The 21,518-nt window shown below is 42.6% G+C and overlaps 2 protein-coding genes across 2 annotated transcripts in view; one reads left to right on the top strand and one right to left on the bottom strand.

The window, feature by feature from the left end:
• The window catches only part of fcf1 (FCF1 rRNA-processing protein), a 167,256-nt gene that overhangs the window by 80,367 nt on the left and 65,371 nt on the right, over positions 1 to 21,518 (bottom strand). The window lies entirely within an intron of this gene.
• The window catches only part of LOC132993355 (latent-transforming growth factor beta-binding protein 2-like), a 90,410-nt gene that overhangs the window by 42,785 nt on the left and 26,107 nt on the right, over positions 1 to 21,518 (top strand). Inside the window, exons 9-26 of the mRNA XM_061063153.1 lie at positions 4,997 to 5,071; positions 9,059 to 9,181; positions 9,834 to 9,998; positions 11,486 to 11,797; positions 12,593 to 12,612; positions 12,863 to 12,899; positions 13,370 to 13,441; positions 14,281 to 14,406; positions 15,367 to 15,495; positions 15,676 to 15,795; positions 16,082 to 16,201; positions 19,283 to 19,402; positions 19,591 to 19,713; positions 19,810 to 19,935; positions 20,047 to 20,172; positions 20,348 to 20,473; positions 20,676 to 20,801; positions 21,284 to 21,409. Coding sequence (XP_060919136.1) covers positions 4,997 to 5,071; positions 9,059 to 9,181; positions 9,834 to 9,998; positions 11,486 to 11,797; positions 12,593 to 12,612; positions 12,863 to 12,899; positions 13,370 to 13,441; positions 14,281 to 14,406; positions 15,367 to 15,495; positions 15,676 to 15,795; positions 16,082 to 16,201; positions 19,283 to 19,402; positions 19,591 to 19,713; positions 19,810 to 19,935; positions 20,047 to 20,172; positions 20,348 to 20,473; positions 20,676 to 20,801; positions 21,284 to 21,409 — 2,172 coding nt within the window. The remainder of the gene's footprint in view (positions 1 to 4,996; positions 5,072 to 9,058; positions 9,182 to 9,833; positions 9,999 to 11,485; positions 11,798 to 12,592; positions 12,613 to 12,862; positions 12,900 to 13,369; positions 13,442 to 14,280; positions 14,407 to 15,366; positions 15,496 to 15,675; positions 15,796 to 16,081; positions 16,202 to 19,282; positions 19,403 to 19,590; positions 19,714 to 19,809; positions 19,936 to 20,046; positions 20,173 to 20,347; positions 20,474 to 20,675; positions 20,802 to 21,283; positions 21,410 to 21,518) is intronic.

Below are 21,518 nucleotides of genomic sequence, written 5' to 3'. Positions count from 1 at the left end.
GGTGGGCAGATTCCCTCTCTGTGCCTCTCCCCGTCTGCAATGCTGGTAGGCTTCCCAGGGAGCCAGATCAGACATCCCTTGGGCCCAAAGTAATCTCCACACCCACAGGAGCTTTGGCTCACTTCTCATCTGCATCCCAGGGTCATCAAGGTCTTTATGACATCACTGCCCTGATGCTGCCTTTGCCCCGCCTTCTATTTCACCTCTATTATGTGGGAGTTGTCTGCCTGTTGGGCTCCCCCCTCTCTCTGTAATAAGGACAGTATCCTTCATGAGGTTTGGATCAATAATGTCAGATGAGGCAAAGAAGGAGGGGGCCCAAAGAGCTCCATGACTTCCAGATCTTCCCATATGAACTCATCCCTCCCAAATCCCCCATCTATCCCCCAGACATTTGATCTGACGTTCATTTAGAGGCCAATTCTTGCACTTATTACTTTTTATTAGCGCTGATCAAACGTGAACACTTGTTAATGACCAAGAAAAACCAGAGATGCATGACTTTTCCTCTGAAATATACAGTGAGAGAACAGATGCATTGGAACAGCTCCAAAGCAGCTCTCCACTGTGATTATAAGATAGAGACGTCATGTATCATTGACAGCATTTGATTCATTGATGTTGACTTAGTTTATCCCTTCACAACTAGAACGATGGAATCTATTATCCAGGCAGCATTGTGGCCAATCAGGGCTGAGCAGACCTAACCGCTACGAGAAGTAAATCCAAGTTGGAAGCATATGGATGCAAAGTTTGTGTTGAATTTCTTAATAGGATACAAGCTAAGTTAAGCACATATTTATTGGTAATGTACCATGGCATGCCTTCTTTTGGAAAGTAGCCCATGTGGAAAATATTCCACTGCGAATTGAAGATTATAGCGGAATGTGGATCGGTTTTAAATGTGTTTGATGTGGCTTTCATTCCCATCAGCAACTTGGAGAAGGGCGTTAAACAGAATTGTCAAACTACAAACAGAGATGTTCAATTGCCTATTTTCGTGAGTAGAAACAATGGAAAGTGTGTTTAGAGTAAAGATTTTCTGTCACAGAAAATTAAATAATCACTTCATCAAAGCATTTTACTTGCTGCATCACATTTGCCTTTTGTGTTTAAGTTATATGATACAGACACACAGCCAAGACTGAGAGTGATTTAGCAAATACAGTATCTTGCAGCATGTACCAAATATCTCTATTAGCAGAGGAATATTGATATTAGACTCGTATTTTCTCACTGATCAGCTTTGCATCAATATTAGGGACACATTTTTCTACAGGCCATTCCCTATGGGGTTTTTGCCAAGAAGACCTTTTGAAGGCAAATGATCACTTTAAACCTTTGTTTTTTTCCCAAATCAAGCATTAGGCTCATGTGCCAAGAAGAGATGAGTCAAATGAAACCTTCCAAGGTGGAAAAGCTATTTGCTTGTGGTTTTCTCTCAGTGACACCAGTTTGTATTGTGGCAAAATTACAGTAAAACACTGGAACAGGACCTCAGCAAACTTTCCTTTGTTTTGAGTTCTTCACCTATGGAAAGCCCCGCAATGGAATGGAATGGAAGACTGTTTACTGTGCCTGTCCTGCGGGTGGTATCAATCCCTCCTCATTCCTGTCTCCTACGTGTTGCCAGCCAGTTGAGGGTTGAAGCCAAACACTAAGGTCTCCTCTCAGTCAGGTCCCTGGGGAAAGTGGTGAAGAGCTCTCAGCTCTGTGATTTATGGACCAGACCTCTCAATCATCTTTGAAGATCAGTCTCCAGGCCGGGTGGTCTACAGAGTGATTGTTACAAATGAGCAATTCAAGGTTTCAGTTTTACAGAGGAGACCATCTATTTCAACCTCTACACTTTCTCAGCCTCCTGCCTGGTCTTCTCTTTGTGTATCATTTTGCATAAACCTTCTTTTCATTTGAATACGCTCAGCAGCTTCCTTCATGGACAAAATTTTACTTTCATGCTAAAAAAAACCTTAAAGGGACTTATTCAGATTCTTATTTTGGACTTCACCAACAATGAGGAAGCTCCAACAAATCTGGATTATACTTTCGGGTCAGGGACTTTGGGCAAATATTATTGAACAGTTGGCAGTTGAATGCAAAACACAACTGAATGGAGATGGACAATAAATTAGTTTGGGGAGACAAAGTCTTTTGTTGAAGAGGCTTAAATGGATGGACAACAGTCGGAAGGTTCTGTCTGTAGCCTCAGTGGATACAGACTAGCCTTGGTCTACAGTCTTTGTAACCATGGGTGACACTAATGATGCGCAGCTTGAGCTTACTCTTGCAAGCCACTGCCTGTGTTACTCTGTTTTCAAATACAAATGGATGTAGAAACAAGCATGAGAACGGAAACATCATTAAATCCTACATGGAAACTGTATTTTTTTTTTTTAACTTCTGCGACTATAAAACTGCCAAGTTGTCACTGGGTTTAGTCCCGGTACATATCATCTTTTCATTAAAAAAAGAGGCATGGGTCTAGGTGTTCAACGGTTAGCCAGGAGTTTCTGATTCTGTTCCCCTTCAAAAGCACCCTACAGAAAAACCTGTACGCTGAATTGCTGCAGCTGATTTTTGACCCTTAGTTCTTACAAGTTTCCCAATGGGAAAAAATCTATGATGAAATATGATGAACTATGATGAAAAGCAGTTTAAGAATCAGGACACAAATTGTGTGGAAATGTTGTATAAGAACATGTTCCGTAAATCTGTCTGTATATAGAAAGATACCAACTGTTCGTCTCTGTGATATTTCTTATGTACTACAGTACTTTATCTTGTTTCTCAAGACAATTTTAAGACATTCAAAATTTGAAAGCGAGCTGTCTCTTAGCTTAATGTTGAAGCTGTTACTGACTACAGTGATCCTCACCTTCCTGCTAATAAGCTTTATTGAGACACCCGGACCTCCCCCACTGAGCTCCCCTTGGCATGTGCGCCCTGCTGTCACTCAGGCCAGACTTTCCCTGATCCTCTCACTGCAGGAGGGCATGCCCACCGCCCTACCACAACAACTCATTACTCAGAAACTTTGAAATGGGGATTAGGAGGGTGCAGAGGAAGATGAGGAGGCAGACAGAAAGGAACAGGGCCTTCGATTTGACACAATTCCCCGCTTTTACCCATTGCCCCCTTCAAGCTGACCCACTTCAGCTTTGTCAACCCTCAGGTACATTGGCCTGGCCTGGTCCACTGGGTCACAGCAGGACCAAAACATAACTCAGCGTCCAGGGCGGTGTTCCCAGACAGCCTCTATGTGGCAAACATTCCAGCCACTCCTGGGAAAATGACACAAACTTGTGAAAGATCGCTAGGTTTTGTTTTGACAGTGTTTATTTACAGAATTTCTGAATTCGGTATCTTTAAATGTTGAAGGCTAACAGAGTCTTGTTTTTGAGCTGCTTGGTTTGGATTTTCTACCAACACACTACCAAATTCTTTCCAGGGACCAACCTTCAAAATGAATGAGTGAGCTTCTAAAACACATCTTAGAAGTACTGGAAATTCACCAAGGGGTTTGATGTTGCTTCTAATCTTTGGTGGCATAGGCTTTCGTAGAGTAAAAAAATGGGTTAAACAGATGAAATCCACCTATCCTTTTTTCACAAACACAGCACAACTTTTCTCGCTCGCCCATCACACTTTGCTAGGGTAGGAGATATGTTCTCTATGCTGGCAAGTGTGACCATACATCATCTCATCTCTGTTTCAAACCCTAACCCTTAAAAGCAATTGATATACTTTGGCAAAACCATATTTTTTATGGCTATGGTGTACACCCAAAGATGTCATCATTGTAATTTGTTTCTTAAGGGCAAAATTTTGGAGATCATGATGATGATGCAAGTAAGACTGAATGAAGTTGTTTTTAATGTGCTGAAAAGGTAAAATGCCTATCTTCTTGAATTTGAAAAGTCTTGAGGATAAGCTGAGACATGACCAACTTTGTTGTACATATACTGCCAAAAATTTGATAAACTCTTGGCAGAAACTTAGTGTGTTTTGTTCTATGGGGAAAAACAGAGACATAGCTATCATGACAAGTCTGGTTCTACCATCATTGAAGTAAGTCTGATTTATGGCTGTTATTCGAGCAGTGAGACACAATTCCATCACAACGCATTTTGTTGTTCTCAGGGTCTTTCTCACCTGAAACTCCTATTTTTACTCCCAAAATTGTAAGACAATCTCCTTTCAACATGATAGCAGTAAAATTCTTCATCTCAATTTATGTCATGGAAAGATCTGCAACTAATAATGACCATGGTTAAAAAACCTAGAGAACCTAGTTTACACTAGCTCTTTCTTCTGTGAAACACACAGATGCAGATAAAATCTCAAACACTAACAGATACTTTATCTTTGCCATTTATTAGTTGCAGTGACCCCTCTGTACACTTAATTGAGAATTCTGGGCCTTGACTAGGTGCTGAATGAGTAATGAGATAATGTGCTGAGGCCTCTATAGCTATGGCCACACTTTGTTATTTACTGCAGCACTTCTATGATCCTCTAGTGTATACCTGATGCACACACCATGCGATTTTTTCTTTAACAAAACAAGGAAAAGGGAAGATTTTGGTCAATGGTTGTACAGTTTCTAGTTTGAAGTAGATCTGCACTGTGGCTTATGATAAAGGTCATGGCTGTCACATAGGTTTCCTCAACAAATTTATGATGTAAGAACATCCTTCATCTGTCCCTTGGGGTTGTGGAGAGTTATAGGTGATGTGATTATTAATGACGTTGAGTGCTGGTTGGCAGTGCTGTCTTATAAATGTGGTTGACAGGGATCAATTTCCATATGCTCACTCTGGGGTCCCACAGGGACCAACTGTGGGTCCCCTCGTTTTTCCTCTTGCCAAGATGTTCACATCTGTAAGTTATATGGACTCCTCCTAAAGTTGTGCTTCTCTTCCCTATTTGTGATTAATGCAATACTTTGTGACTGAAAAGACCATCTCAAGGCTGGGCTTTCTTTTTTTGTTTGCAGCTTATGCAGTGATTGCAAATGGACAAGTGGAATGTTCCAAAGGCTTTAAGAGGATGAATCTCACACACTGTCAAGGTAAGCTTCAAATTATGATAAATAATATTTATAGTTCACTATGTTGTGAATGTCATTGTATGATTTAACTCACTTCAAATTTTAATGTTCAGCCTTCCCATTATAAAGGCTCACATTAAATGAAATGTAATGGCATATATGTGATAAAAACTTACTGCCCACATGTTTCCATGCTTCCATAGACCCCTGGGGACCTCTATAAAAGTATTCATAGCTGCACGTCTGGCCCCCATGGGAACCAGGTCAAGACTACAATTAGCCTTGGCCTGGGGTCAGAGTTCAGCAGCCAATAAGCACCTGGGGCTGCCGTTTTAATTGGTCTTTTGGGTTCTGAGTGGAGAATGGTACGGTGGGCTGTGATTATGGTGAATGTGGCTCTCCATGAATTTGGAAGAAAGCTCGAGCTGGAGACGTGTTTGTTGCTCAGACTCTCTAAATATGCTAGCAGAAGAAACCACTCTGACTGCCAGCTCACCCAGCCGTCTGTATGTAAAAACAAACTTGGCTAGTTCCTGAACACAAACTGTATTTTCATGACGCAGTAACCACCCAGCATGTCAACCCTGTAGACAGTCTTGCTCTAGAGAATTCAGACTATTTGTATTTGTTGGTGATGTTAGTATACAGATGCCTCTATAAAAGGACATGAACAAATAAACGTCAGCAGAAAGACCCTAGAAAAACACACAACTTAATCTGTGAACAAGGCAAGTGATTCTGACACTCACACCAACAAAATGAAGCTTTTCTGACAGTCTACTCGAGCTGTGTCATTGACTTGATTAATGGTGTCATAATCCAAAGGGCAATGCTTACTGAAGCCTATGGAGTGCAACAACATAACGCTCCAGTGGACAGCTATGACTACATGTATAACAGGCCTCATCCACTGGTTCAGCAAGTTCAACATGTTTTCTAATCTCTACAGGACTATGATGTGTCAGGTAATGACTGAGCTGGGAGACATTTTTTATTATTAGAAATACCTGTAGACAAGGACACAAACTTTTTCCAATAGTGTGTCAACCAGTCAACAAGCGAGGAAATTTATCTTTCTATTATTCAAACTTTTCTTCAGTGATTGTTTCAAGATGTTCCTCCCTTTCAGTTTCAAAAAAGCAGAGCTGACAGCTACCCACAAAATTTACTAGAGCATTTTGACGTCTCTGTCCCAATCAGCCCCTCCATTCATTAAAATATTTCACATCTTGCAACTGCTGCCAAGGAAGCAAAATCTTGCATTTTTTTAAAGATTTTGGCATTATCAGGATGTTCTTAAATTTGCCAAAGTGTGCTTTTGATTTATTTATTTTTTGCAGTGGAAATGATCATAGTTTCTCATATTCCATTAAAGGCATAATATAACCCTCCTACTTTGTAATGCTGACCCCTGTGACCCTTGCTCCCCAGAGCCATCTGCTGCTTTCTGACTTCAGAGAAGATTCCTTATCTTCAGAAGCTGCTTCTGAAGGAACAGGGTCATATATGAATTGGCCATTTGTTACTTCACTTGTTAGATTAAAGGCACATAGATGTATGAGTAGTCTGTGTTGTGGGTGGTAAAGTGCTGCAGGGAGCAGATCAGATTATTCATCCACCACTTCAGAGAAGAGATGATGAAAATCTTACATAACTCATTTGACTTTTTGGATAAAGTCAATAAAAGCTACACAGAATCTTAAAACTATGACATTAATCATATTGATTACTGCCTGGGTCAACAGGTTGAGACCTTGATATATTTGGTCATATGATAGGAATGTGCCTGTGAAACGTACTTTTCCCGGTAATTGCTGCTTTTCCTGTATTTTATGAATGTTCATTCCTGTTATTCACAGTTTCTAAATGGATGCTTTTTGGCCCAATAAGTTACGTCTGGTTTGAAACTTCCAAAGTGGCCATAAGGCTCTCCCTTTAAGCCAATACAGCCAATACCTATGAAGAGAGTAATGCTGCCAATTTATTTTACAGTATCCATTAATAAAGCCTCTGGCTGTTTATGAGAATCTTTTTTTTCCCAGGAGGAAACAGCCATCAGGGGCAAATGAGGTCACATCAGATACTAAATGCAGATTTTTCACCTTTCAGATGGAATTCAGTCATTAGTAGGCCTATTAGAAAATAACCACAACCTATATAAAAAATAAAATAATGGACCCTAGAAAAATCTGTAACACAGGTACTGTTTGTCAATAAGTGCAGCCAGGCATTCATTCAAATAGATGTTGAGATTAATACAGGTCATGACAGGTTGTCATGAAAGTCAGTTTTAATCCAAATCAACTCACCAAGCAGACTGTAACAATAGCACTAATCTGGGACTCAACCGAACCATGGATTAAAGACCCCATGTGATGAAGGCTGAGCCCAATGCTGACCTGAACTCTGACCAGATAGCATGCTGCTTAAACTAAACCCATGTCCCCAAAGTACCTGGATATGAAATTCTGATGTTCCTGGCTCTTTGGAGCCAGTAATGGACAGTAAGGGCAGTACAAATAGCAACTTTAGTTGTTTAACTAAAGTTTTCATAAGCTTTTGGGAATCGTCGCTGTTTTCTGAGCCGAAAAGTAGATTAGCTGTTTTATGGATCAAGTTCTGTGGTAGCGTCCAAACAAGCTACATTTTCCCACAACAAAGTTGAAGTGCAGCAAAGCGTTTTGTTATGGTGCAAAATCAAACTTCTAAGGAGAAATTCAAGATGCCAGCTGACACACAGACATGTAGCGGATGTAACATCTTCCGTATGGCGGTGACATCATAGTCTAAGCCATGTCTCCCATAACGTCCTTGCTACTGGCGATAGCGCTGCAGCAACTAGTAGCTTTTCTCACTACATTTTACAAGTAGCTTGACCAAGTCTGTTGGATTAAAAATGTCTACAAAGGAAGACATGACATCTTTGGTATGTTTTATTAACTTCACACTACATGCTTCATCTTCACTCATAGGTTGCTTTGCTAACAGGGAGGCAGGCTTGTTTTCATTGTGGTGGCTGAAATATGTGTCATTATACGAACCAGCTTTAGATTAAGGAGGAGTTGGTTCTGGGGAAAAATAAAAGGTTGAAAAAGAAGACACAACAGGAAACAATAAAAGGAACATTCAGCTATTCCCTGGATTTGCTTCAGTCCAGAGATTTTATCAGCCTTCATCTCTTATAAACTAACTTTTTCCAGCAGGAAGTCAAATAACAAAAGAAGAGCAGATTAATTAGAATTGGGAAAGTCTGTGGTGGCAGCCTGTTGGGTTTCAGTTGTCAAAGCAATGAGAAAAGACCTAATGATGTACTACGTTTAACACGATAGAACAACAAACGTCGCCTGGTCCCAATGTGATCGCATGACTAAGCGCCTGAAATATGTCCCCCCTATGCTCCTGCCAGGCACTTTAACTGCCTGCCTTGCCCCCAGTAGGCTTAGTGGCTCTGGAGCTGTTGGAGCGGTAAGCAAACTTCACTGGCCACTGTTACACTCCTGCAAACTGTTAAGGCCAGACAGAAGGGAAAAACTCTGTGACTTTTACTCATTGACGTAGGGGAGGGATGCTCTGACCTTATTGGACACTGTAAAGGAAAGGAGATTTCCTCTATGTCTGGAAGACAAGGTTACCGTAACCAAGAGAGTTTATAATACCCTGCAGTCAGAGGTATACTTGATTGAGTCCATTTAGCTTTTTATTGGTCAAATTTATTCTGCATTTTCCCTCACGTCCTCATACTTCCAAACTTTTAATATTTCACCACCTTCCTGCACTTTTTTGTATTTTTTTTTTTAAGGGAGAATGATTTCTTTACATCAAAGCTGCTTGTCATTAAGAATGAAGGCACTGTAAACCCACCTTCAAATGCAGAAATAAATCTAATATGGACATCTTGGAAGATTCCCTTTAAGGTTTTATCGGGTGTTTAAAAGATGACTAACCAGACTTTGTGATATTTTCATCATTAGAATATACTGTATAAGTGACATACAACATATTTCACAGACATCAATGAGTGCCTGCTGCCTGGTCTCTGTAAGAATGCTGAATGTCTCAACACCAAAGGAAGCTACAGGTGCACATGTAAACCAGGCTTCATGTTGGACGCTGCCAGAAGTCACTGTGTCTGTAAGTATACCCCCACACACACAATTTTTGGTGTCTGTCACATTACTTTTTAAATGTGGCATCTATCAGATTCCCATGTGAACTACACATGGTCCTGAACTGATCTCCATGCACACAAAAACAACAGCAAAGACGTGACAAGCATCACAAAATGCTTCCAAACTGGTCGGTTACAGTTCCACCCCTCGAGTTTTGCTCGGACAGAAGTGTCACCTCAATACTTACAGGGTCTAACACCTCACTGACTTTCTCCATCGCAGCTGTCTTTCATGTTTGTTTTCATTGAGTGAGAGTCACTTCCACTCCCATCAGTCGACTGGTAGAACAGAACTGTGACGAGTGTCACTCAGGAGTGATGTCAAGTCACATGGATTCAGACCTGGCTGTTCAGACTGAGGTCACATTGCAAATATCCAACCTGCATCTGACCCGTCTGAGGACCCGTCTGAAAAAAAATTGCCTTATCTGAAAAAAAATCTAATTCCATGTGCTGCTCAATTTGTCCTAAAGAAATCAGATCTGAGTGACATATGAGCAAAAAAAAAAAAAAAAAAAGGATTTGTGTTCCTTTTGCATGCAGGGTGAACGTAGCCTAAGGCTGAAACATATTTCTTGTTGAAAAATGATGGACATGTTTACTTCTACCTCACAGCGGACAAGGCTGTTTCCGACCAGAAGGCATTCTGCTACAGATCCCTGTCAGCAGGCACATGCTCTCTGCCACTCACTCAACACATCACCAAGCAGATTTGCTGCTGCAGCCGTGTGGGAAAAGCCTGGGGCCCTAGCTGTGATCGCTGTCCTCTGCCAGGATCAGGTACCATTGAAAGTTACTCCTCCACTACTTTAAGACTGTTTAAATTCAGACTTGTCTTTTTATCCCTCTGCAGACATAACCTTCCATTTCTGTTTTTCCTGACTAACTTTTTTCTGCATTAAATGCTTTTGCAGATATAAAATGTCACATGTAATCTTACGCAAGAGCAAGCAATGGTAGTGAAAGGCAAAGGCAAGGACTATTTAACGCTCTGTCACAATTCAGCTCTTTGCCAGACTTGTGAAGCCGTTCAAAATAACCATATCTGTTTGGAGTGGAAAAGAACGTAAAACATAACAGTTTTCATATTTTGGAGGCTACATAACAGTGGGAGTCAGTCTTGTGTTATCACTCCAACCCTCAGAGAGAGAGCCCACTAATAGAGCAGCTTTACTGCAGAAATAGCTCAGCCAAGTGAAACATGGGAAGTAGTTGTCATCTTTTTTTTTTTTTGTTCCTTTCTTACCGATTTAATCTTCAAAGTCTCCGCGAGAAACAGGCTGGTTTTATGGAGTGTCTGTACAGGCCAGTGATTCATGGGGATTGTCATAGATCAGATATCACAGACACAGACCTCCATGGTGCTGCTCTGCCAGGAATGACACAGTACACACTCACACAAACACACACATCCTCTGATTATTTCTGATGCTGGCTTTTGTATGGCCTGACAAGCTGTTAGAGCCATCCATGTTCTGAACAAAGCAGCCAGGCCCATTTCTTGTAACTTGGTAACAGGAGCCAGTTGAATTTCAATCCAAATTTGCCGCGGTTCCTTTTGATGTGGCTCCTGATCATATATAGCTCAATTTCCCTCCACTTTAAATTCATCATTCAGTAGCCTATCTGACCGCGCTTCCTGCATTTACACAAGCATTTACAGGGACCACATATCTGTCGTTGCTCATATCGCTATTCCAGACTCTTTTTGGCATAGGTCGCTGGTTTCAGGTCAGTGAGGGGACGCGGAGCTTCTCACTTGTAATGGATTCACCATCGCTGAGGTTTGTTGGGCTCTGACACAAAGAGGTGCAGTCTACCTTCCTTTGTCAGGCCAAAGAAACCTCCATTAGCCTCTCACTCTGACGCTTAACACCAAAGAGTTCAAAAGTCAGGCAGTTATACATGATCCTCCGTTTCCTGGCATAGCTGTGTCTGTTTCAGAGTGCAGATATCCCCAAAAGCCCCCCACTGGTAGCCCTCTGTGACAGCTGTCAGTGGCCTGCCAGCTCGCTAGTTCTGCAGCAATAGCAGGAACCTGACCCCATCATTTGCAGCACACAGTGAAGCCCAGCATGCTCGACATAACAGTATTACACGGATGGCTTATGGTATTCCTGTGAGCATCAGGCAGAAATATGAGCCACAATTACAATCTGGCACCATTTTATGTCAGCAATAGGATCCTGGGAGCAGCATACAGAGGTGATGTTCTCTATGGCTCATTGTTTGTTCATTTCTTTTGCTACATGTTCCCTCCCATGCAGATCATTTCAAGGAGATCTGCCCAGCCGGTCACGGATACACCTACTCGCGCTCCGATGTGCAGATATCCCTCAGACAGCTGGAGGAAGACGATCTGCAGAGCACGAGATTGTCATGGGAGGAGCAGAGCCCTTCTTACCCCCAGCCGCCATCCTCCGAACCCTCTCTGCTGTATCCCAACAGACCCCAACGTCCAAGCTACCCGCAGACTCCACAAGTACCTCAATACCCTCAGTACCCTGAGACACCGCAAGCACCCCAATTCCCTCTGACTCCCTCTCACCCTGCCAGAGAGACACCTAAACAGCCTGAAGGTGAGGAGACAAGTTTAGTGGGAGTTCACTTTATTTACTTAACCGCTGCATATTTGAACCACAACCCAGACATCAACAATGCAGGACAGCGGAAAAAAAACACAACAGGATTTTATTTTCTACAATTTGCAAACAGTTGAGCACTTTCTGTGCGAGTCTTAAAATCATCAAGATATTTGATGTTTGTAAATAAATGGAATATATTAGGTGTATTAGTCATACCCGCCGTCATTCAACCCACTGATGTTTGAGGTTTTTTGTTGTGATCTTGTGTGCATGTATTACCTTGAAGATGTCTTTTGAGTGCCGTTGTATACAATCATTTACAGGTTTCTGACACACATACACATTGTCTGTTATATTTTTTTCCACAAGATTGGTATGTTTCCAATATATTTGTGCAAAAAAATGAACTGAATTAAACCAGTGGAACCCCTCTGAGCAATCTGAATCACCTTGCTGATTTAATGCATGTGAGCCATCATTTATGGCCAAGGAAACAACTCCTTAAATAATTTGAATTTCTGTCTTTATTATCAGAGATATCAATGTCCTATGGTGTCTCTTTGCATTTGCTCTGTAGTCTGACTCTCCCTGTTGAGCTCAGAGGATAAATATGCCTTAAGCTTTGTTTTATTACAAATTAAGACCTCGAAAGCTGCAATTCATGTGCCTGAGGAGAAAAAGAGTTGTTGTTTATGTTGTGTGTGGTCACTAATGTTACTTGTTAATGGGAACAGGATGTCAGATTTGCTACTGCTAAACTTTCCCTCTTCTCTCTCTGTCTCGTTTCAGATGTGGAAATTCCGAGCCCGGTGAGTTCTCCCTCCCTGTCAACCTTTTGGCACGCACTTTTGAAATGTTTATGTTAGAACGATATGCTCTAGCTATCTCAGCTGGAGGCTCTGTTTTGGTTATATAACTTATTCAGACCACATTTTGGTGGATACGCACGCCTAATTATCCCTGACTGTGACGACAAAAGCAGACACACTCTATGAACATGACGGCCGTGATGAAATGTAACTAAAATGTAACTTAAGGTGTAATTTGCTTGTTTTCTAGCCAGCTGTTGTGACTGACTCACCGCTGAAAGATCCAGGTATTTTTATCTCTTGGCTCTTCTCACACAAATCACACAGCACACTGCTTGCTGTGCATAAACAAGTACCTCAGTGCTGGCGTTTAATGCTTGTTGTGTTTTGGCTTTGCATCTTAAGCTCAAGGGTCAGTCGTTGTTTGAGTAAGGCGCAGACACGTTATTATGTGTTTTTCTATTCATTTCTCACTCCTGTCTCAATCCTCGTCTGCTGTGCCCTCACGCCATTAAAAACATTGACATTAAAGTCTTAACTTTGACTTCGTTCAATAAGTCTACCTTTTTGTTTTTTTTCGGTCAGTGCGCTGTTTTTATCCTGTGAAAGGAGTACATCCTTTTTATATTACTTGCCCAGCGAGTGATGGCTAAGTCAGGAATGGCTGGGAAAACACGCAGTGCCTCGTTTAGGTTGTAGAGAACTAAGTGTAGCTCATTGTGTTCACACTCACCCAGACTTGATTTCCTCTTCACAGAGACTCCAGACTCCGACATCATCGACCAGAGGCCAGATTCAGAGGACACAACCCGCACTGACTCATCCAAAGGTAAAACACACATTAGAGCACATTGAAAAACTGGACACATAATTCAAATCATCGCTTCTTAATTAAGTGATGGATAAAGAAATGTAGGACGCCCATGAGCACGAGAGACACAGAGATCAACTCTTCATATTTTGTCCTCTCCGTTAAGTGCTGGCAGACAGCAGCGCATATAATAAGACATTTTTTCAGGCTTACAACGAGTTAAGCCGTGGAGAGCTTGTTTTAGGCTTTTATTTGGCCTATTTCGCTCAGAGCCAATTTGGCTGGAAGATGCCGTGCTGCAGCAAGGGTGAGAGGGCGAGAAACCAAGACACACTTTGCCTTTTGGAAGGTGAAGCTATTCTCACAAGGAGCAGAGGCCAGATTTTGAAAAATAAAGGACTAGAGGAGCGAAAGGAAGAGCATTAGTGAGATAAAGGAAGTAAGGAGAATTTACCATAATTCCAAAGATCCTCTACTCCTTACTGTAGTATTTTTCTTTGCTTGTAGAGACACACACAGGGGCCAAGTTCAATGTGTCTGTTTGACCACAGTCCACTTGGCGAGTAAAAAGAGAAGAACAACACTAATGTCAGGCTCTACTGTGCGTGACCTGTTTCTAGCTGACCCCTTTGTAAGAGCTCCACACCACCTGTTAGAACACTACGGTGCTGTAAAACCTGCCCTCTCGTCCAAGAATCCACCAATAAAACACAAGATGAGTTCCCATTCAAACAACATGTGTTAGAGGAATGTGGTTTTTTTTTTTAATTATTTACAGTGTCTGTAATGTTGCCTAACCTGAGGTCAAAAATATTCTTGTATACTGCCTGAGTCATGGCTGTGTTTGTCTTTTTAAGATATTGACAAGTGTGCCACCACGCCCGCCATATGTGGCCATGGGAAATGTGTCCCTGTGCAGACTGGCTACACCTGCGACTGTGATCCAGGATTCAAGCTCAGTGCACTGCAGACCAACTGCATAGGTAAGAAACGATGGAAGAAAAGAGAAGGAAGGGGGGTAAGGGCTAACCTTGGCCACTCAAAACGCTCCTGAAAATGTCCTGACATTATCCAGGGGGAGCTGCATGTGTGAGCACAAATAGAGGTTTCAAACTGACTTATCCTGAGTTTTTACCCCTTTCGATTTTTACCCCCTTGTAAAATATCCCCCAAGAAATATCCTGGTAAGCCATTGTGGGGACACAGCAGGTAATGGGAAAATGAATTGGCAGCAAGTGCTGATGTCATTCATGTTGAGCTGAGCTTTGTTGCTTTTTATTTACTGCTTGCTTCAATTGTCATAATAGTATTTTTCCACTCAGTAGTTTGTCCTTAGACATACTGTAGTGATACAAACCCATAAATAGTCTCTATTGCGATAGACTCCTGCTACTCCCCAGACAACCCCACACACCTAACCCAATGTAGCATTTTGAGTTTTGAAAACAAATCAGACGCACATAATCTCCCGCTGTGAGGTGCATGTGTGAAAGGCAAGATGATGAAATGGTCTGGAAAATGTTTAAGAGTTTATGTGTGAAAAGGGATCAAGAGACCGAGGGCCACTCAGACAAGAACATAATGGAACGTCAGACACCACAACTCCAAACATTACATGACACAGAAGCCTGTAACAAAGCAGACTGAGCCAAAAAGAAAGGGATCGGTTTGTTTATGCTGACCTGTTCCGTTATGCCTGACAACAGCATACGAGCCATCCAAAGAGCTGCCATAGTGATCCCTTACCTTACGCTGATGGCCTTGGCTGCAGCCTCTGCTCTCCTCGACTGGGCTCAGGTCCATCACTGAGGAATGCCTGAGCAGTAGAAAAGGCTCCATAGTCGAGAAAAGTGGAAAATGAACCGTCTCTGCTGGGGTAATAGAACTGCACTGTGACGTTGCCTTCGATCTTTACTGATTTGAATATCTGTCACCCATTTCAGATGTGAACGAGTGTGAAGAGGGCCCATGTGAAGGAAAAGGCCACTGTATAAACAGCTATGGTTCCTACACCTGTCAGTGCCACGTCGGCTACAGCCAGGTGATCACCCAGAACAGGAAGTTCTGTCAAGGTGAGCAGGGAGACACTTTGTTTTCAGTGGATGAAAGCCACCATAGACTGTCTGTTAAAGCACTGCGAGTTCTTGTCCGTCAGCGCTGTTCATTTAAAAAGCATCCTGCTTTAATTAATGCTGGGGAACACAATAGTCACTTTCTTTTCCATTCTCCTTGGTTTTCATTCAAACTTGCAGACATTAACGAGTGCAGCATGCCCAACAAGTGCCAGAACGGCAAATGCGTCAACACAGAGGGATCTTACACCTGCGAATGCGCCAGTGGCCACGCCAAGTCCTGGAGAGGCCAATGTGAAGGTGACATGCATGCACAAGCACCTATGCACTCAATCTCCCATAACAACCCACTCATAGCCAGACCTATTTGTTTGCTGCCATGAGTTAATATGCAGCCGGTAACAAAACACATGTATTTTCCTAAAGTCAGAGCCAAGATGAAACTATGCTGACTTCGTGTCGAGTGTGTTTTTTGCCTATAAACATTTGTGACCTTGCACACTTTTTCTCCAATGCCTGTGCACGTCGTTTTATAACAACTAATACAAATGATTATTTTCATGTCCCACCTTCTCATCCATCTCAGACGTAGATGAGTGCAGAGATCCGAGCTCCTGTCCCAATGGTGTCTGTGTCAACACTCCCGGCTCCTTCCTGTGCCAGGCTTGCGGCCCGGGGTTCAGGCCCGTTGACGAGACATGTGTGGGTAAGGCAACACCAAACCTCCTCTCAGCAGAAGCACCACAACCTCTACCCAAACTCCTGAGGGGGATTTTGACCACTGCATGGAAATAAGATGGGTTTTCCTCTTACACATGTAAAAGCTTCCTGTATTAGGTAACATTTACGTAGAGAAAAGCCACTGCTCCCTGCTGGCATCACCAAAAACAACCGAGCGGTGCCGTTTATGACTTCATGACAGCTTATGATGGAGTGCAGATTACCAAACTTCATAAGCTGAATTAGTTTCACTAAAATGTGGTTTTTTGCTCAAAGGGCATTCCGATTGCTGATGTGCATGGAAATGATTTTTAATGAATTGTATTTAATGCCTCAATAGACTTTATATTGGATGTTTTACGTCCAGTGTGGACCACTTCAGTGCCTACGTGACAGCCCAAAACCCCAGTGATGAAGGCTATATTGCATGGGCCACGTGCAACCTTCTCCACATTCAGTGTTTCCATCGTATGATATATCAACTCCTCCGCCCTGCAGCCTCTGCATATCCCCAATATTGTTTAAACACATCCAGCATGTTATTGCTGATCTTTTGATATCACTGGCCTCCGTAAAAAGATTGTTTATAATACTTCAATTTGGGAGAGTCCAAATATTTTCTCTTGGCCACAGCCTTGAACAAACAGCGTGTTATTGTTAGAGAGCTCTGGCCACTGAACCGTTGGGCCCGGGCAAGGTGAGAGGACCGAGCGTTCTCTGGAGATGTATGAGGAGGTCAAAGGTTCAATTCCCTGCAGCGAAGAGGTCCTGACACACAAATAAATTATCTCACTCACCCAATCACTAGTCTGCGGTCCACTGTAAAACTCAAACTATGGATTATTGGATTTGAAGACAGAGTATGCTTAGAAACTGCCCTGGTGTGGGTTGTGTTTAAGCTAACATGCCAGCAGCCCCCCAACCTGAAAGTGGCCCTGTTACATAACAGCCGACTGGTGTTACTTACCACATCCCCTCTCCATGACCTTGCACCCCTCTATAATTTGTTTGGAAACCTAAGCTCCTGGAGTGACTATTCCAGAAATGTGGAAAAGCCAAAAGACCAAATGAGGATGGAAAATATGTTAACTTTAGTTGTAATTTGGAGTTCTTTATCATCGATTTCTCTGTGAGTCTGGAGATTGATGGCCTTTTTTAAAGGTCTAAAATGGCCTTACATCCAAAGAAAACATCTACTTTCTCTTTTTGAGTCCCCTCGAATAATTCATTCTGTGTAAAAATAGTAGCTGAAAGGAACCGTGTAAATGAGGGATAACTTTGGGAGTAAATATTTTCATTCTAAACGTCCACAAAGGAAGAGCGAAACGTTTTGCGGCATACATTGGGCGCTGTGGGAGTCACATAAAAAACAGGAAACAGGAGATCTGGGTTTCCAGTGTTTGCTTCAGTCAATTGACGGTAGCGCAGTGGTTTGGGCCCAATTGGCCAAATCGTGGATAAGCCTAATTGCTGGTGTGATAGAGAAAACTGCTCCATTGCCTGGTCAGGTCTTATCGTAGATGGCCTGAAAGATGCTGGATGATTGAAGGAAAACTAAAGGGCCACATTGACAGACGTCTGGCTGTGCCCACAGCTAGGAAAACAAAACCCAGTCTGTGACTCTCTGTCAGTGTTTTCACTTTACAGCTCTTTGTTTAAGCATCTCTATCAACACTCTGCAGCGTCTTCTTAACACTTACTCTGCAGGAAAACACTTTTCTTCCCCTCTTGGCTTTCCCTTCCTCTTTTAATATCTTTCTCTCTCTTACTCACACACTCATTCTTATTTCTCTTCCCATAACTTCACCTAACCTGAAAAACAGCCACTGTTAACACCCCAATAAATTCCACTATTAAACATTATATCTGCATGAGGTTTTCCACAAACATAATCTTGAGTAAACTGTTCTGACTCATGACGTGGAAAAAACAGCTACTGCTGCAAGTTGTAAAAGGCCTTCATGAAAGAGGCCTGAGTTTGTGCACTGATGTAATTTAGTGACTGCTGTTTTACAGTCACCCTAATTATGCTGTAATTGTTTCCTCTTTACTGCTGCTCGGTTGTGATTTGACCCATATCTTGTATGTAGGTCTTTGTTTGTACTGGTGTATCTTGTTGTTTCTCGCTGCAATGGCAGCAACAACAACCAAATTACAAAAACAACACAACCTTTCCCAAATTCCAGGTGTAGCTAGTCATGATAGTTTTATGTGCCCAGTGTAAGGGAAAGCTTTTGCTCCTTTATATCAACTGTTTGTTTTTTATGTAAATAGTCCTCAACAGGACACCAATTTTATTAAGTTGGAGCTTGCGCACCATAAACAAAGGCTACAATGGTAGATGCATCAACCACGGGTTCGACCCGCAGCCTTGGCCCAATCTCTCTTCCCCATACTGAAAATAGTCTGAAAGAAAAAAACACCAGGATTTCTGTGGACTATCCAGACTAACTTGGACATAACTGGAGGGATATATTTCTGCTGAATGCTTTAAATGTAAGTTTATATAGAGCTCCACAATTAACATTGTATCTACATTTTAGCATTGTTCTGGCAATAAATAATTTGTTTACAGCCTAGGGCTCAGTGAACTGGACAAAGAGGGGGGGGGCACACCATTTTAAAGTGTTTTTAAACTGTAATTTATTGAAAACCAATAACAAAAACCAAATGAAAGAACGTGCAGACTGTAAATGAGCAATGATGAATGTCTGTGTGGTGTTGCGGAGGCAAAACAAAGACAACAAACCAATTGTGCGCTACTCTATAATTATGGCATTGGAGAGCTAGATGAAGAAGTCAGCTTAAAAAAATAAAGTCTGACCAGGTTCAAGACATCAAATCATCTGGCTCTGCCTCTGTACCTGCAGGCAACCTGGGTTAAAAAGGAGAAAGACCAGACAGCAGGAGGAGCATTGACACAGTCAGGGGGGTCATCGCATTATAGATGTCACTACAGGGGATAGACCTGACCCTTTAACCACACAATGTACGTAACTGTGGCAGGATGACACCTAAAGCCCTCCTCATTTTTATTGTTTCCTGTCTTCAAACTTTCTGTCCTCAGATATAAATGAGTGTTTGAACCAGACTGTGTGCAGTCGTGGAAGGTGTGTCAACACCGAAGGCTCCTATATGTGCAACTGTTTCCAGGGATACAAACTCTCACCAGACAACTTTTGCAAGGGTAAGTGTCAGTCAGGAGCTCAATCAGACATTATAAATGCTTCATTTCAAAGAACAGCTCTGTGAATAGTTCTCCATAGTGCTTCTACAGAAGCCCCGCGGCACATTTAAAGGTTTATAAAAAAAGGCTACAAAGATTTAGCGGTTGTCTGAGGCCCCTCTTCTTCTTTTTCTGAATCCTCCCTCCAGATGTGGATGAGTGTGCTCTTCCTGGCGTCTGCCTCAACGGCCGCTGTGTCAATGTGGACGGCACTCACGAATGCACCTGTAACCATGGTTACCAAGCCACCTTGGATGGCAAAGCATGTGAAGGTCTGTAAAGGATTATCTGAAGCTGTTTGGTATATCTCATCACTGCGTACTCGCTCGACAGCAGAATAATGTCTGCAAAATTTTTCTTTTTGTTAGATGTCAACGAGTGTGCAACTGCTAATGCTTGCCCCGCGGGAATCTGCATCAACGCTGCGGGGTCCTTCACATGCCAGAACTGCAGGCCTGGCTTTGAACCATCTGCTGATGGACTGAGATGTGAAGGTATGAAATCAGAGAATCTCATGATTCACAGTTTGAGGTGTGTGGGGCGTAACTGGGGACAGAGATGAATTGTCTGCACAGCTGTGGTGAGTTTTGTGTTTTTGTATTTAGATGTTAATGAGTGTGCCCAGGGTGACTTGTGTCTTGGTGGCGTGTGTGCCAACACGGAGGGATCCTACACGTGTACTAGATGTAAGACCGGCTACAGAGTGTCTCAAGACCGGAAGAGGTGTGAAGGTAATTTCAATCTCCAGCTATTCAGAAAAAAACCAAAAATCTTTCTACTGTTAAAAACTCACTTAACTCACCGTTACGACTCCTTTGCTGTGTAACCAAATTCCACCTGCTTATGATCCAGTCTTTATAGTGCGGTTTATAAAGGTCTGTGCTGGTGTGCATGTTTTTCTTCCAGATATTGACGAGTGCCAGTCCCTGTCTACCTGTGCCAACGGCATCTGTCTAAACTCAGAGGGCTCTTACACCTGTGAGAACTGCCCCACAGGGTACAGAGTATCATATGATGGAGAGCTCTGTGAAGGTTAGTTCATCCAACACCACTCATCGAAATGAACTCCTGCATGTATATTAAATTCGGCCTGAACAAACTAACTGGGGGTGGCGGTGTGGGGGGGGGGTTAGTGGTTCCTGCCTTGGATAATGAATTTGGCAGTATCTTCTTGGCTGCAGAAACACAAGTCTCCTGCAGTAAATGTCTAACAGTCTTTTCTTCCCCACACCAGATATTGATGAGTGTGCGCTGCCCACTACATGCCCCCAGGGAACATGCACAAACACAGAAGGTTCCTTCACATGTCTCATCTGTCAACCTGGTTTCAAAGTCTCTCAGGATGGACAGCAGTGTGAAGGTGAGACTTCATGGCTCTGTTTGTGCAGGAATGTGTTGTTCTACTCGAGCACAGGTGTCTTTGACTCCCTCTTCTATTCAGCCGTGCCAGGCCTTGCCGTGATACCTTACAAGAGAGCTCTTGAGCATGTTTCCCAGCTGGTTCATGTTGTAGGTAAACAGCATCAGGTGTGACTCGAAAAAAAAGCCCCATCATGTGAGCTCAAAAGCCCAAAATACTCCTTCTAGACATGACATCATAGCTGGCTCCGGAACCCCTCCGCCTCTGGCACCGCTCATGTGATCCTTGCTCAACACAATGAGACACCATCGCTCAAATAGAGCGAGATGATGTCAGGCAAACGTCCTGTAGATAGAGGTGTCGACGTTTGTAATTCCCAGCTTTGTGATTACCGATCGAACTGATTACAACTGGCGAGCTATATTTATTTAAAGCCAGAGATGGTAATCTGTGCCATGATGTGTCTTTGTTTTTGTGTCCAGATGTGGATGAGTGCCTGGTGGCTAACATGTGCCCAAGCCAGCTGTGCCTGAACACGGCAGGATCTTACACCTGCAGGAGCTGCGGATCAGGCATGCAAGTGTCCGAGGATGGTTACGGCTGCGAGGGTAAACCTGTTCTCTCCATTTACCTAACTGCTTACAACAGGTTCAGCTGACGAGAGAATAAATATTTAACAAACACTGAAGTAAAAAGTGAAAGCCTTAGACCCAGAAC

This window comes from Labrus mixtus, chromosome 18 (assembly GCF_963584025.1).
Source record: "Labrus mixtus chromosome 18, fLabMix1.1, whole genome shotgun sequence".
Classification (NCBI taxonomy): Eukaryota; Metazoa; Chordata; class Actinopteri; order Labriformes; family Labridae; genus Labrus; species Labrus mixtus.
The sequence above is the reverse complement of the archived record's forward strand: the minus strand, read 5'-3'. Positions and strand labels throughout refer to the sequence as shown.